The 15,342-nt window shown below is 37.5% G+C and overlaps 1 protein-coding gene across 3 annotated transcripts; it reads right to left on the bottom strand.

The window, feature by feature from the left end:
- Positions 1–456: 456 nt before the first annotated feature.
- Positions 457–13,581, bottom strand: LOC132173724 (putative sodium/metabolite cotransporter BASS1, chloroplastic). 3 transcript variants are annotated; one of them, XM_059585308.2, is made up of 8 exons: positions 12,272–13,578; positions 8,557–8,650; positions 8,435–8,468; positions 8,267–8,321; positions 7,713–7,796; positions 7,349–7,636; positions 742–894; positions 457–506 (listed from the first exon to the last, which is right to left on the bottom strand). In XM_059585308.2, the coding sequence occupies exons 1-7, from the start codon at positions 12,854–12,856 to the stop codon at positions 745–747; spliced, it is 1,290 nt and encodes a 429-aa protein (XP_059441291.1). In that variant the 5' UTR covers positions 12,857–13,578; the 3' UTR covers positions 457–506; positions 742–744. The 3 variants fall into 3 exon arrangements, 2 of the variants coding, with proteins under 2 accessions (XP_059441291.1, XP_059441290.1); XR_009439343.2 differs by lacking the exon at positions 457–506 and adding an exon at positions 2,292–2,823 and having other exon boundaries at positions 805–894; positions 12,272–13,581; XM_059585307.2 differs by having other exon boundaries at positions 457–894.
- Positions 13,582–15,342: the final 1,761 nt, after the last annotated feature.

Raw genomic sequence — 15,342 nt, forward strand, 5'->3', positions numbered from 1 at the left:
ACGATGATATGGTGGGCACTTGAAAGCAATTCTTTTATAAGTAACATTAAAATCATAGTTAAGAAGAAATATTCTGGTTGGTGAACATCGTTCTTGCACATATGATTCAAGGACATAAAGTATCTAGGGAGAAAATAAATAAGTAAAATGAACAGGGACAAAAGACTTAAAGAAAAAAAGAAAAAAAAAAAAACGTAGTTAAAATCCCTCAAATATGCATAATTAGAACAGGCTGATCAGCCTTTATGATTCCAGGACATATTGGCATAATAAAATGTGGACACCTGCAAAATTCTGGTGTTTATTGACTAATTTTTTCAGAAAGTATTCGCAATATTCTTTGGGACAAGAAAAGGAGAATTCCAAATTTTATCCAAAGCCTATAGTACAATACTATTCATGAAAATTTAATCCTGAATAATCAAAAGTACAACTATCATATAATTGAATGACATGTCAATAAAATTCAGCCCCATGTCATTCAAAATCAGCCACTGGGTCAGAACCTGTCAAAAAAATAATAACAAAATCAAAGAAGTCCCTCTTGTGTCCCTCTTGAGTCCCTCCAAGAATAACGTGACTAGTAAAATCATCATTTGATCAGAATTCAATAATGATTAATCACAAACTCAATTGTAATTTTAATAACCACATCATTCTTAAAAAGACTCGAAAAGGATTTGTTGCACTACTCCTAATTTTCAGTTGAATGATAGTCGAGAGTTTACTAAATAGAATTACTCTCTAATCCTGCTTCTGGGCGGGCATGCGTCGCCAAATTCCTGCCAAGACACTACCAAATATTGAGTGACAGACACTGGAGACTGCACATGGTACGGCTGTCAATGGATTTCCAAAATGCTGACTAGCAAGAACTACTCCAAGCACTGAGTTCTGAAACACAAACAGACAGAAAAGAGACAGGCAGATAAGAGACACTGAACTTTGTGAAGACAAAATACTAAGATTAGTGCTCAACCAGTTCACTCGAAATTTTTTTAACATTGGCCATCAAACCATTCTAAAATATGATTCTATCCTTATTCATTCAGAATGAATCGAATAGTTGACTAAAAGTCTTCACTTGGATGATAGGAGACTCTTTATCTCTCAAGAGTATCGAACCTCCAAATATGCTCAAGACCAAATTGCATTCTTCTTCGATAGTTTGGCCATACAGAATCTACAATCTTAAATAAAGAAGAATTAAACTTATTTTGAAAATAGAAATAAATGCAGATTTGACAACATTAAAGGAAATCAAGTAAATAATGAAGGGTTTCCTAACATCACCCAGCCATTCAGAACAACCATGTCTCAAGGTTAATTATTAACAAAATGTGTCTCTAATCCACGTCCTTGATCCCATGGCGGCCACCTTTTCCTCATTAAGGATAATGTCTCATGAATGCTGTGTGGTGGAAGTGGAAAAAGTGGAAATTTTTTAAATCTATCTCCTTTTACTAAGGGCGACACAAATTTTTTTTTGAATTAACATTACCCTTCTTAGACATCTAACCCTCACAGTTTGAAGAAAACACCTCTTTGCAATCATTTGACTTTGTCAAATCAATTCCCTTCCAACAAAGCTTGTCAAACCGGATGATAACTTGCTTTTTCATCGTATTGTAGAGACGATACCTCAACTAGTTCTTTATCTACCATGTACCCTGCACTTGCTAAGGATAAACATTTATCCTTCTCATCCAACATGGGATTCAAGATCTTCTAAGTTTACACGCAGGAATCCTTGATCAAGATCATTACGAAACGTGTGTTTAATGGAATTCAGCTAGCAAGTGATCTTGATCTCTATTCTTGGTCCTTTTTGCCAATAGCAAGTAGGATGGATTCATTAATAACTTCCTCTAATTGCTGAAGAACTTCGACTCAATCCGTGACTTTAGGAAGATATTCATCTTTTGCTTTCATGTAAAGGGCATACACACCAAAAGTGCTTGAATTCCTTTTCTTTTCTTTTTCTTTTTTTTTTGGTAGTCTCTCCCTCTCTTTTTCTCCATATATATATATATATAATCTTTTTCTCTTCAGAGAAATAAAACTATCCTACAATTACAAAAAAAAAAAAAAAAAGAAAAAAAAAAAGGGGGATACAGATCAACTTATTCCCGTAACCAAACAACTTCAAATATTATAACTAAACATGAATGGAACAAGGAAAATCCTATTCTTGCAACCAAACAAACAATATAAATAGCCAAATAGTTCTATTCATGGAACAAAACAACCACTAATCTTGTTCTGAATAATGATAGGTTTAGTATACCAACCTAGATACGCACTCTTTACTACGCACCAAATGGTATTCTTCTTCCTACAACTCACGCATGGCTCATCACTTCATGACGCCACACACAGCCACCGGCCCGGAAGATAGCCTCTTCACACAGCCAAACACGAGCACAGTCACCTCGTCCATGCACGACACACGAACCACCACATACAACTCATGCACGCATGAACACCAGTTCGCGCCGCCATGCACGATGATTGCATCGCGCACGGTCACCTCCGCATGACTGCTGCTTTGTAGGTCACCCTTCATGCTGCCATGCACAGACCACCACATCACCAAACTTGCAACACCACCAAATGGCCACCCATGTATGACTCGCCACTCGTTGCAACACCCACACTCACTGTCCCACCACGAACAACCCCCGTCGCATAGCCACCACCAATGGCAAACAAACGGTGTCGCACAACGACACCACCTAATACGAACTTAGCACCACTTTTCACAAACGACACATCCCTCGCACAACACCAATTGTTCGGTTGCTTCTTTTTTCATTTTTAATTCTGAAATAAATGAGGTAATCAGATTGGCTGCTATTTATTTATTTATTTAATGGACTCAACGGAAATTGAAAGAAAAGAACAAATTAGTAAGAAAGGATCTTGCATTGATGATAGGAAGCCAAGGTTTTTATCACTCAATATTCAACAAAAATGAAGAGAAAATAAAATAAAATTAATCGTTACAGGTGTGAGATTGCTCCAGACCATATGCGATATCTGAGATGTGTCATCCTTTTTTTTTAGTAAGTAATAATCAGTCTTATTAAAAGCGTAAGGTGCCACAAAGTACACAAGGAGTATACAACAGGGATCACCTAACTAGAGAGGAAAAAGTGAACAAGAAAATCATCAAAGCTAATCGATAACAGGGACACAAAAGCTATAGTCCAAAGATACAAAGTATAAAAATAATAGGATAAAATGTCCTCCGTGGACCTCTCCAAGTCCTCAAAGCACCTATTATTCCTCTCCCTCCATAAACACCAAAAAAGGCAAGTAGGCACCATCTTTCAAACCGAAGTACTCCCCCTCCTCCCAGCAGACCACCAATTGGCAAACAACTCGGAAATCCATCTAGGCATCACCCAAGACATCCCAAAACGACCCAAAATAGTACTCCACAAAGCAGAAGCTACCTCGCAATGAAGAAGAAGATGGTCCATCATCTTCTCACTTCTCTTACACATGCAACATCTATTCATTACAATAACATGAACACTTTGTTTTGAAGTTGCCTTTGTTTTGAAGACTAACTTGGCTAAATCGGAGTTGGTTCATGTGGGTAACGTGCTCAATATGAGTGGGTTGGCTCATATTCTGGGTTGTAGGATTTCTTCCTTGCCTTTGAAATATTTGGGTCTTCTTTTGGGTGCTCCAATTAAAGGTTAAGTCTGTCTAGGATTCTATCATTAAGAAAATAGAGAGAAAATTAGCCGTTTGGAAAAGACTTTACTTGTCTAAGGGTGGTCGAGTAACATTGATTAAGAGCACTCTGTCCAACCTTCCTACCTATTTTCTCTCCCGTTTCCCTATCCCGATTAGTGTTGCTAATTGGTCAGAAAAATTGTAGAGGGATTTTTGAGGAGAGGTTTGGATGATGAGCCGAAATTCCATCTTGTTAATTAGAAGAAGGTTTTCTCTCCTATCCATGTTGGAGGGTTAGGGAACAGGAGCTTGTGTACATTCAATTAGGCACTTTTTGGTAAATGGTTGTGGAGGTTTGGTGTGGAGAGAGGCTTTTTAGCGCTGGATTGGGGATAAGGGGGTTGGTGTACTGAGGGGGTCAGTGGTGCTTATGGGGTGAGCCTTTAGAAACACATTAGGAGGGCTGGGATATCTTCTATAATTTTACTAGTGTGGAAATGGGTGATGGCTCGCATACTAGGTTCTTGCATGATATATGGTGTGGAGATCGTCCTTTGAAGGTTTCTTTACCGGAATTATTATGTCTTGCCCGGAATAGGGATGCAATGGTGGTTGACCTTGGGAGCATTAGTAATAATACAACTCATTGGGACATTAACTTCACAAGTTGGTGCATAATTGGGAGGTGGACTCCATCTCCTCTTTCTTCAATGTTTTGTATTCCGCTAGAGTGGTTCGAGAGGGTGATGATAGCCTATGTTGGATGCCCTTAAAAGGATCTTTTGATGTCAAAACTTTTTATAAGGTTCTTCTACCTAACAGTGTTTCCTCTTTCCCTTGGAAGAGCGTTTAGAGGAGTAAGGTTCTTTTGAAGTTGGCTTTCTTTATGTGGACAACTTTCCTTGGAAAAATTCTCACTTTGGATAATCTCTGTAAGCGTCACATCATAGTAATAAATTGGTATTGTATGTGTAAAAAGAGTGAGGAAACTCCAGATCATCTTTTTCTTCATTCTGATGTCACTAGAGAGCTGTGGATTATGGTTTTTCAGATGTTTGGGGTAGAGTGCGGTATACCTAAACGGGTGGTGGACCTTTTAGCGTGTTGGAATAGGGGGGTCGGCCAACATGATAGCATTATTGTTTGAAATTCAATTCCTCCGTTCTTATTTTGGTGCATTTGGGGAGAAAGGAACACTTGAAGCTTCAATGATCAAGAGAGAACAAGTGTGAATCTACTACGAACTTGTCTTGTCAAAACCTTATTTCAGTGGAGCTTTGCAACTGCTTTACCCCGTGTCTCTAGCTATGCAGATTTTTGTTCTCTTTTTTTCTTATTCTTGATTTGCTGGGTGTTTTCTTTTCTATACTTCTTATGTACTTGGATTGCACCTCTTTGCGTGTCTAATGAATTTCCTTTACCTATAAAAAAATAGTTTGTATGCTGAGCAATTCAGCTGGCAGAAGCTGGATGACTTTCTTTTGACTCCATTAGGAAGGTAGAGGCTAATTGGTTGGAGAGAGTGTTTGAGGAGGGTGAGATCTATGAGGTTGTGAAAGCCTTGAATAGTGATAAGGTCCTGACAGTTTTTCTATGGCATTCTTCCAAGCTTGCTGGGATGTTCTTAAGGATGATTTAATGAAGGTCTTCCATGATTTCCATGCTAGAGGCAAGTTTTAAAAAAAACAAACCTTAATGCCATTTTTATCATTCTTATTCTGAAAAAATCAGGGGCCCTTGATATTAAAGATTTTCGCCTCATCAGAAATGTCAATAGTGTAGAAGGTTGGGCTTGCATTTTGGGTTGCCGGATTTCCTACTTGCTTTTGAAGTATCTTGGTCTTCCGTTGAGAGCTCCTTTAAAGCCATATCTATTTGGGATGACATCAATGAGAAGATTGAGCTTTGTTTGGCTGGTTGGAAGAGGTTGTATTTGTCCAAGGGTGGTAGGATTACTTTGATCAAGAGCACCTTGTCTAATTTGCCTCCTTGTCCCTCTTTACCATCCATACCAGCGTTGCAAATCGCATTGAGCAGTTACGATGAGATTTCCTGTGGGGAAGTATTGGTGAAAAGTTCAAATTTCACTTAGTGAGTTGTTCTAAGTATTGTTCTCCAATTTTTTTTTTTTTTTGATAAGTAATATTGCATATCAAAAGCGCAAAGGGGAGAACACTGGGAAAAATAAAATAAAAAATAAAAAAAAGGCCCCATGAAAGAACCCTAAAACTCAAAGAAGCCCTAAACCCGCAAAACAAACCCCTACACCCCAAAGAAGCCCTAAACCCGCAAAGAAGTCTTGCCTTTACGCTAACTAGAGCCACTGCTTCTAGCTTCAAAATTAAAGGAGCATTCCAAATTAAAGGAGTGTTCTCCAATTTCTAATGGAGAGAGTTGGGGGTGAGAAATTTAATTCTATTAAATCATGTTCTCTTGGAAAAATGGTTATGGCACTATGCTTTAGAGAGGACTTTGTGGATAGCAGTAGTGGATTGTAAATATGGTAGCTTGTGGGGTGGGTGGTGTTTTTTATTTTATTTTTTTGATTAGTAAGTTACACACGCACCCGGTGGGACTTTAACCCATCCTCACCCTCCACCTTGCTACAAAGGGAGGAAGTACCATTTGAGCTAAAGCTCATTGGTTGGGTGGTGTTCTAGTGAGGTTAATTGGCCGTATGGGGTTTGTTTATGGAAATTTATTACGAAGGGTTGGGGGGATCACTCTAGATACACTAGATTCAAGGAGGGGGATGGACCTAAGGAAAAATTTTGACATGATGTATTGTGTGCGGAGAAGCACCTTAAGGTAGCAGTTTTGGATTTATTCAGCTTAGCTCGTTTCAAAACGCTTTCATGGTACATTGTTTACACCTTTCCAATGACTCTCATCAGTAGAACATTAATTTTTCAGAGCGGCGCATGATTGGGAGGTTGATATCTTCATTACATTTTTCAAAATTGTTGTATTCTTTCAAACTAAGACGAGGCGGTTAGAACAACTTGTGTAGGGCCTTCCAAGAGAGGATTGTTTGATATTAAATCGTTCTATAATGTCCTTATTCCCCATGACAATGACCCCTCCCCTTAGAGGAGTATTTGGCAAAATAAGGTTCTCTTGAGAGTCACGTTCTTTGTTTGGTCAACCACTTTAGGGAAAATCCTCACATTAGATAACTTAAGAAAACGATATTTCATAGTGGTAGATTGGTATTGCATGTGCAAGAAGAATGAGAAATCTGTAGATTACCTCCTGCTCCATTGTGAGATTGCTTATGCCTTTTGGAGTTCTATCTTCGGCCTCTATGGTTTAAAGTGGATCATACCTAGGCGAGTAGTGAATCTCTCCACTTGCTGAAAATGGCAGCGTGGCTATTCTCAATGGGTAGTAGTGTGGAAGATGATCATGTCTTACTTTTTGTTGTGTGCCTTTGAGTTCCTTCATATTACTAGCTTCAATGATTTTCTTGATCTTTTTTCTTTTTCTAGCTTGTATACTTTCTATGTACTTGAATTACATCCTTTCACTTTTTAATAAAATTCAATTACTTATTAAAAAAATCAGGAAATAAATGGAAAATAATGGGTTTTCTAGCATTGGAATGTTGTCAACAATCACTGGATGAACAAAAAGGAACTTCTTCGGTATATGAATTGCTTACCTGCATGCCAACCTCAATAGAGATTGTCCTTGATGATGACACATCAATCCCAAGCATCCTAGAAAGTATGTAACCAAAGAAAAATCCAGATGCATGAAGCAGAGATGCAGCTAGCACCACTTGTCTACCAGACATAAGAATTGCAGAAGCACTCTGAGCAATTGCATTTCCACATAAAACAGCTACAGTTGCAACAGCAATGGGTGGCATCACAGGGGAAATAAATTTAACCAGGCCTTGGAAATACTGATTTAAAAATGCACCAGCTAGCACAGGAAGAAGCACAACCTGTATTCATGGCACCTAAATTGATACCACTGATGACAACAAAAACTTAGGATAACACTCACGCAGGAAATCACACCTGAAGTGTTGAGAGTAGTAGCCCAATTGCATCTACTGCAACATATTGCCCAGCAAGTTTGGCTGTGAGAAATGGGGTCATGAACTGCAAAGTGGAAGGAAAAGAAAAGATGAGATACTATCCATCACAGAAAGAAAATGGTGTAAGGGGGCACTGGGTTTGAATTAAATTGACGCATTACTGAAAGGTAAAATATTCCTCTACTTCAAATGTCCCGACTCAAAACCTTTTGTGTGATATGGTTGATATCAACAAAGCTGAACAGGTAAGGATTTAATTGATAGTTTATATTCTTATTTGATAGGGAGAGGACTTTTTGTTGTCACAACTTTTAACTGGCCAAAAAGAAATAAAATTGACTGCACATTGTTTGAGATGGTGTTCACACTATGCTACCTCAAAAACTCTGTTTACACCCAACATTTCATTTGTATAACGAGGCATATAAAGCTCCATCCATATATCACCCACCCCCCACCCCCCCCCCCCCCCCCCCCCCCCCCCCCCAAAAAAAAAAAAAAAACAGGCAAAGACAACAACGCTAATTTACTAACCACAGCTGCTAAAGTACTAGCTGCTGTCATCAACACCGAAAGTGCCACATTTCCACTGGAAAAACAAAAAAGGTCATCAGAATGTCTGGCCATGGCATACATGAGGAGGAAAAAAAAAAAACAAAAACAGAAAAATTCAATGATACAATCTTGGAGAATTTGACAAACCGTGCAATGTAAGTGACAATGTTACTTGCTGTTCCTGCAACCAAATATATATATATATATATATGAGGGGCAACGAGAGTGAAATTGAAAAGTAACATTAGGACAGACTAATAAATGCATACCCCCTGGGCAGCAACCAACCAATATTAAACCAGCTGCATAATAGGGTGGCAGATTTAAAAGCTTGCTCACAAGAAACCCTGATAATGGCATCACCTGCAAAAAGTCAACCATTGTGCTTTCTTTTACAATCATATTAGGAGATAACAAACTGAAATGAACAAAATCCCAACCCCTAATTTCTACTTTAAAATAGAATACAATCTTACTAAAAGTTCTACTTTGGCCTTTGCCAAGAAGAAAATAGTATTGGAGTAAAAAGTATGGCATTGAACTTTTGAAAATATTGAAGCAGTTTAGATGGCCAGTATGCCCATAAATTTATGTGAAAGTTTGGTATTATATGCCAGTCTACTTGTGTGTAGTTGTCTGCAAAGAAATGAAAGTATTCTGCTGATACAGTTGACATAAAAGATTAAGCACCATCAGTGGTTGATTCAAGTTGTATTAGAGGAGTATTGGAGCCAAGTGGAGTCAGGACCCATTGCCCAGGCTTAGCCCAAAAAAATAAAAGAGGATTCATTGTCCAAATTCACAGGGGCAACGATTCTAACATATAAGTTCCAATTTCTTAAACTGGACTGCAAATTATGAGTGAACTTTCAGGAATAAGTTGACATCAGATGGCTTATGGAATTGAGCTAGAGCGATGGAAGTGGAAATTCGTAGAAAAGATCAATGAGACACACATGAGAGAATTTATAGGAGCATAATTCACATAAGACGCAACATAGCTACTGAAGAAGCAAATAATGCAAATACCCTCCCTCTCTGGCTCTCTGTGTCATTGTCCAACTGGAACCCCTTTAGAGACAAGAATAAAATAAAATTAAAACTATTTTAAGAAAAATTAAAAGACCATATGTCAATTCAGCACTTCCTTCAAGTGCTTGGGAAACCCTCATTGATGAAGTACCTCCATTTGTGTCATTTTGTGATTGCTACCACAAATAACCTTATTCATAGCAAGCATGAGTAAGGACACAAGAAAGATGGGATATGGATTGATTGGTGAAACAACTATTGAAACAAAAGGACAAAATATGACAAGTGTTAAATCACCACTCCCCCATAGGCTCAAATTCTCCCTCAACAAGTGAGACCGAACATATAGAATATATAACTTAAAAGTGGGAAGAAAACTGTAGAGTAAGAGTTCGAACTCAAAATTATTTCTTAACCCACTGTCGAGTTTTGTCCCATACATAATATACTTTATGGTATTATGGTGTAATAGTTTAATCATGCAATATCTAAAATTAAAAATAAAAAAAAAATAAAAAGAAGTCAAAAGCCCTTCTGATATTGCATGTACATTTAGATTCTTATTCTCCTCAAGAAAAGATCATATCCTAATGCTCTAGGTGTATAGGATACTTAATTTAAAGGGAAAGAAATACGCCATGTACTTTTCAGCCATTATCAAAATACTCCTCAAGGTTTCACTTTTATCAATTTGCTAATGCTTTGTGTGCATTGGATTGTTATAAGAATATCCCCCTATCTGATTCTGTATAGAGTTCATCCATTTTGTTTTACAGAACCCTTATAAAATTACATTTATATTTTAAAAACTTACCATAAAAAGCAAAAACAAACAACACAAAACAAAACAAAACAGAAAAGAAAAAAGAGAACCCCTTTGCAAGGGGTGGGTCATGGAAGCTTTACGCAATATTCACTCCTCACCAAAGGGATGGGTCACAGCCCCTCCACCCCCTCTATGAGAGGGATGCGTCATTGAGGCCCTCCACAACATTAACCCACCCCCTTCCAGAGGGGTCGAGGCTCCAAACCTCCACCCCTTCACAAAGGGAGCCTTCTTTTGTTCTGTTTTTCTTTTTCTTTTTTTAGCAATTCTTTTGTTTGGGATAAACATAATATTGTAACGAATCAAAAAAAAAAAAAAAAAAAGGACAAATCTATGTGGAATTGGGCTGAAGAAGTTATTTGATAATGACACAAAGCAAATGAAGCAAGTCGATGAAATTGAAACCACAAGTAGCTTTTTGATAATGGCTCAAAAAGCAAGGTGAAACTTTTGTATTTTCCCTAAATCAAAAGCATCCAAAAGAATAGATGCATATAAGGAAATATTTAAAATATATCAGAAGTAACCAGTGCATCTTTGATATGGATATGTCACCTATCTAGAAGTATCTGCATTAGATAGCCTCTCTTCAACATATGGAAAGTCTAGAACTCTTCTAATCTGCATAATGCCAATATGCCATGAAGATGCAAATTGACTAGATGGCCAACTAAGAGGGTTGAATAAAGGAGATCCCTCAAACCAAGTTTCTAGTTCCCAGAACTGGGAAAGAAAGTGGATGCCAGTTTTACTAGCGTATCAAGGTCATCTATGGAAGAAGATGGATGGATTCAACTAGTCAGAATTGTAGATGGGGCATCAAGTCTACAGTTTTACAGCCATCAAGATGAGTGCCAGTCGGCAACCACTTCCAAATCATGAACATCTACATGCTAGTTTGTCTTGGGATTACAAGTGCACTAGAAAGATTCTAGTTGATAGGATGCGGCATGTTGACAACGGTAAGGGGAGCATGAGCACCAACAATAAGCTTGGAATGATGGATAGATATTGGAAGAGTTGATTGGACTAACAATGCCTCCCATGAATGGAGTAAAAATCCATCATTCTTTTGATTTTAGAAGAAGCACCTCCCGACATTAGAGAACATAAAATTCTTATATTCCCCCATGCACATGCAGGGTAGTCGAGAAACCATTCAGAGGAAAGATGTGACTTGATCTACAACGAGGAATGAATTATAAAATTGAGTATATTTTTAAAGGATATTGACCATTTCCTTGGATGGCCTTGACTCCAAAATCTGATGAAGACACCATATACCTGTCCAGGAAACACTCCAAGGATATAAGTTCAAACTCAACCTCAAGGTTTGAATGATATTTGAGCGATTACATTGTGACATGCCAAAGCAAGAATTTCCCAAGACATTTTTTTTTTTTTTTTTGATAACGTAGGAAAACTTTACTCAGATTAATTGCACGTCGCAAACGCATACTATACAACAATCCTCACCGTTAATTAAACTCCTACGGGTAATTGACCCCACCCGCCAAAACCAGTTATTGAGTAATCCAAGAGCTTTTACCCCTGATGGGTTAAGTAGTTTATCCTCATGCCCAGGTAATCTAGGAGCTTTCCCAAGACATTTGCAACACAAAGATTCACAGATCAATCTAATGCGTAAAAGATTATAAGTATAGCCTAACACTAGGGTATAAGGGCTAGAGTATCATGCCGTACATACCTTTCTCGACCTTTTGGCTAAGATCATCTGTAGTATTTATTCTTCTCAGTTTAATATAGAATCAGGCAGTACAAACTTAAAATTGGAGAATGGGTTAGCAACAGCTTTTTGATTTGCAACAACACTTGCATTCTAATTGCCTGATTTACACAGTGTCTAAATTCTGGGATATTCAGCAATGTTATAGTTAAGCGTCTTGATATTCTCATGGGAATGTAATTGCAGAATTTGAAAGATTTTGTTTTCTATTCTTGTCTCTTATCACCTTTAGATTTAATTCTCTCTTGTTCACATAACTTATGACCTTAATCGAGCTCCTTTTCAAAGATATTGAAGATGGAATAAATTCATCCAATAACATTCGGGAACAAAAACTACTTTAAGAGGAGAGAAAAATGAATGAGAGCATAAAACTGACCGAGTACTGCAGCAAAAAGCCTGATAGTAACTGTTTGGGCATAGCCAGAGCGCCACGGAGATCGTCGAGAGTAAGCGTCATGCCCATACCAAGCATGGTCAAGGTTATGCCAACAATGGTCCACTTGGGCTGAACCCAATTGAAGGAGCTTGGCTTGATAAGCCCCAATAGGCATCCCAGTGCTACCCATATGGGAAATGCAGTCGAAACAGCTTCGCCAATGAGCTCAATCCAATCCCGGAAACTCCGAGCGCCATTGGTGCTATAGCTGTTCGATGAAACGCCGCAACGAAGTGGAGGGAATCTTGAGGCTGGCCCATCGATGACTTCTGGATGTGGAATGAAAGCTGTGGATGGGGTCCAAGTTGGTTTGTTTGGTGGGGGTGGTTGTGATTGAAAATGAGGTGATCTCAGCGCAAGTTGAACAGAAGAAGAAGCTGGTGAAGTGTAAGGTCTGGTGGAACGAAGGATGAGAAACAGTGGTGATTGAACTCTTCTCTGTGGGTACGCCCAAGCCGGGTTCGTGTTTTGCTGAAAACTGAAGCCTATTCTTCCATGATGAGAGCATGAAAGTGAAGATTGCATTTTTTTCTCTCTCTCTCTACGAGTAGTTTGCACTTTGCAGTGTACCAAGCTGCTTTGCAAACTTCAAAAGGCCATACCACTTGAGATCGAGAAATGCTACAAAGCAATCAAAAGACCACATTTTGCCCATCAAAGTCTACGCGACAATAATATTAAAATGAAAAAAAAATCAGTTCTCTCTCCCCTGTCGGTTTCCTTCCTATGAGAAGAACCCAGGCTGGTTAGCCCAACCTGGGTTGATCAGCCTTTTTATTAAAAACAAAAAAAAAAGTGAGGAAAAGATAATCACAGAGAGAGGGACGAAGAGATGAGAGAGTGAGCTTGAGGGAGAGTTACAGAGAAGGAGAGACAGAACAGAGAAGATGGACAATGAGATTCAGAGAGATTGGAGAGTGAAAGGGAGCTGTAGAGAGAAAGAGAGACGAAGGGCGGGCGGGGGTGGCGGCTCGCCGCCCCTTGGGTGGCTTCTCCTTCAAAAAAATAAATAAATAAATCGGAGCCCATCTTCTCTGAATCTCATTGTCCCTCCAAAAAATTCAATCTCTCATCTCTTCGTCCCTCTCTCTGATTCCCTAATAAAAAGGCTGATCAACCTGTCTGTTCTGTCTCTCCTTCTCTGTAACTCTCCCTCAAGCACACTCTCTCTCAATCTCTCATCTCTTCGTCCCTCTCTCTCTCTGTGATTATCTTTCCCTCACTTTTTTAAAAAAATAAAAAATAAAAAGGCTGATCAACCGAGGTTGGGTTAACCAGCATGGGTTTCTTCTCATAGAAATCCGACAGGAGAGAGAGAATTGAATTTTTTTTCATTTTAATATTATTGTCGTCTTTTGATTGCATTGCAGCATTTCTCCCTCTACACGTGAAAAATCCTAAACAATCTTTGGTTTTTTGCTTTTCTTTTTTAATAAGAGTATTGATTAGAATTACAACGTTAGTATTATTGTAGAATCATCACAAAGTAAAAATATAATTTTTAGAAGATACACTCATTTTGAAAATAATTTGAATTACCGCTAAAATACTATTGACTCGAGGTTAAAAGTGTTTTTTTTTTTAACAAAGACTAATTCTAATATTGGTAAGACCACGGTCAGTATTATAAAATAATTATGAAATAAAAATGTAATATTTAGTATTACTCATAGCACATAAAAATGTAAAATAATTAACTTACACTAAAATACTACTCATGGTGGAAGGCATGTATTAGGGACGGACAGATTAACCGATTATTGATTACCAACTTTAACCGAACCGATATTAACTATAACCGATAGTTATCGGTCGGTAATCGGTTAAAAATTCTATACCGATAAGCTTATCGGTCGGTTAAAAATTTTTTATCGAAAAATCGATATGACCGATAAGCTATTTTAATTTTTAATTTTTTAAAATTTTATATTTATTATTGTAGTGGATCAATAAAAATAAAAAATAAATAAAAATAAATAAAAAAAAAGAAGCTTCAATAAGGTATTTTAACCAAAAATATGCTCTAAAATAACTAATTTTTAATAAGCTATTTTAGGCTTTAGCCCAACAAAACGTATTTGAACCTCTAAAACAATTAATTTTTGGCTCAATTAGCAACCAGTAAAAGCCCAATAAAAAGCCCACAAAAGCCTAAACCGATTTAACCGACCGGTTAACCGATTACCGATATGACCGATAATTTTCGGTTAACACTTCTTATCGGTCGGTAATTGGTTAGGATTTGGTTAACCGATAGCTTATCGGTTAACCGACCGATAAGCCCATTAACCGGTCCTAACCGACCGATACCCAGCCCTAGCATTTATAACCCGATGAGTTATTAAGGTTCGCCCTGTTTCTTTTAGTAATTTGATCAGTTAATTGCTTTGGATCCCAATCTCCCATGGCATGATCTTTTAGAGTCTTTTCATATATATATATAACGGATAATTAAAGTCCACTTAACCCCTTCAAACTACCACCTCAATAACAATCTACCCCAAAAACTATCAATTATTACAATTTATTCCCCAAATTACCAAAACAATGATAATATACCCTTCAATGCTAGCGAAATAATGAAATTACCTATCTAAAATTTTCAATAAGACAAAAATACCCTTAAAATTTGAAAAAAAAAAAATAAATAAATTTTAACATTTTTATTTTTATTTTAGTAAGAGTAATTTTGTCATTTTATTAAAATTAAAAATACATTGTCATTATTTTGATAATTTGAAAAGTAAATTGTCGCAATTAATAGTTTTGAGAGTAAATTGTCATTGAGGTGGTAGTTTGAGAGGGTTAAATGAACTTTACTAATATATATAACCCTTTCCTATCCGTAGATCCTTAAGAACATTCAATATGGCAGATGTTGTCACTAAAGAATAGCTTAATCGGTTGAAAATCATGCCTCATAAAGCAGCGGTCTTTAGTTCGAATCTTCATCCTCCTCTTATGCGAACATGTCAAATATATATATATGGCAGATGTTAAAGTTGAAGCTT

This window comes from Corylus avellana, chromosome 3 (genome assembly GCF_965113065.1).
Source record: "Corylus avellana chromosome 3, dhCorAvel1.hap1.2, whole genome shotgun sequence".
Taxonomy (NCBI): Eukaryota; Viridiplantae; Streptophyta; class Magnoliopsida; order Fagales; family Betulaceae; genus Corylus; species Corylus avellana.

Excerpts from the sequence above, each read along its gene's own strand:
- LOC132173724 (XM_059585308.2), bottom strand. The coding sequence starts at position 12,856 with ATGCAATCTTCACTTTCATGCTCTCATCATGGAAGAATAGGCTTCAGT. Across the intron at positions 8,651-12,271 it reads GCTTTTTGCTGCAGTACTCG|GTGATGCCATTATCAGGGTT; the intron begins GTCAGTTTTATG and ends GACTTTTTGCAG. Across the intron at positions 8,469-8,556 it reads GGTTGGTTGCTGCCCAGGGG|GAACAGCAAGTAACATTGTC; the intron begins GTATGCATTTAT and ends ATTTGGTTGCAG.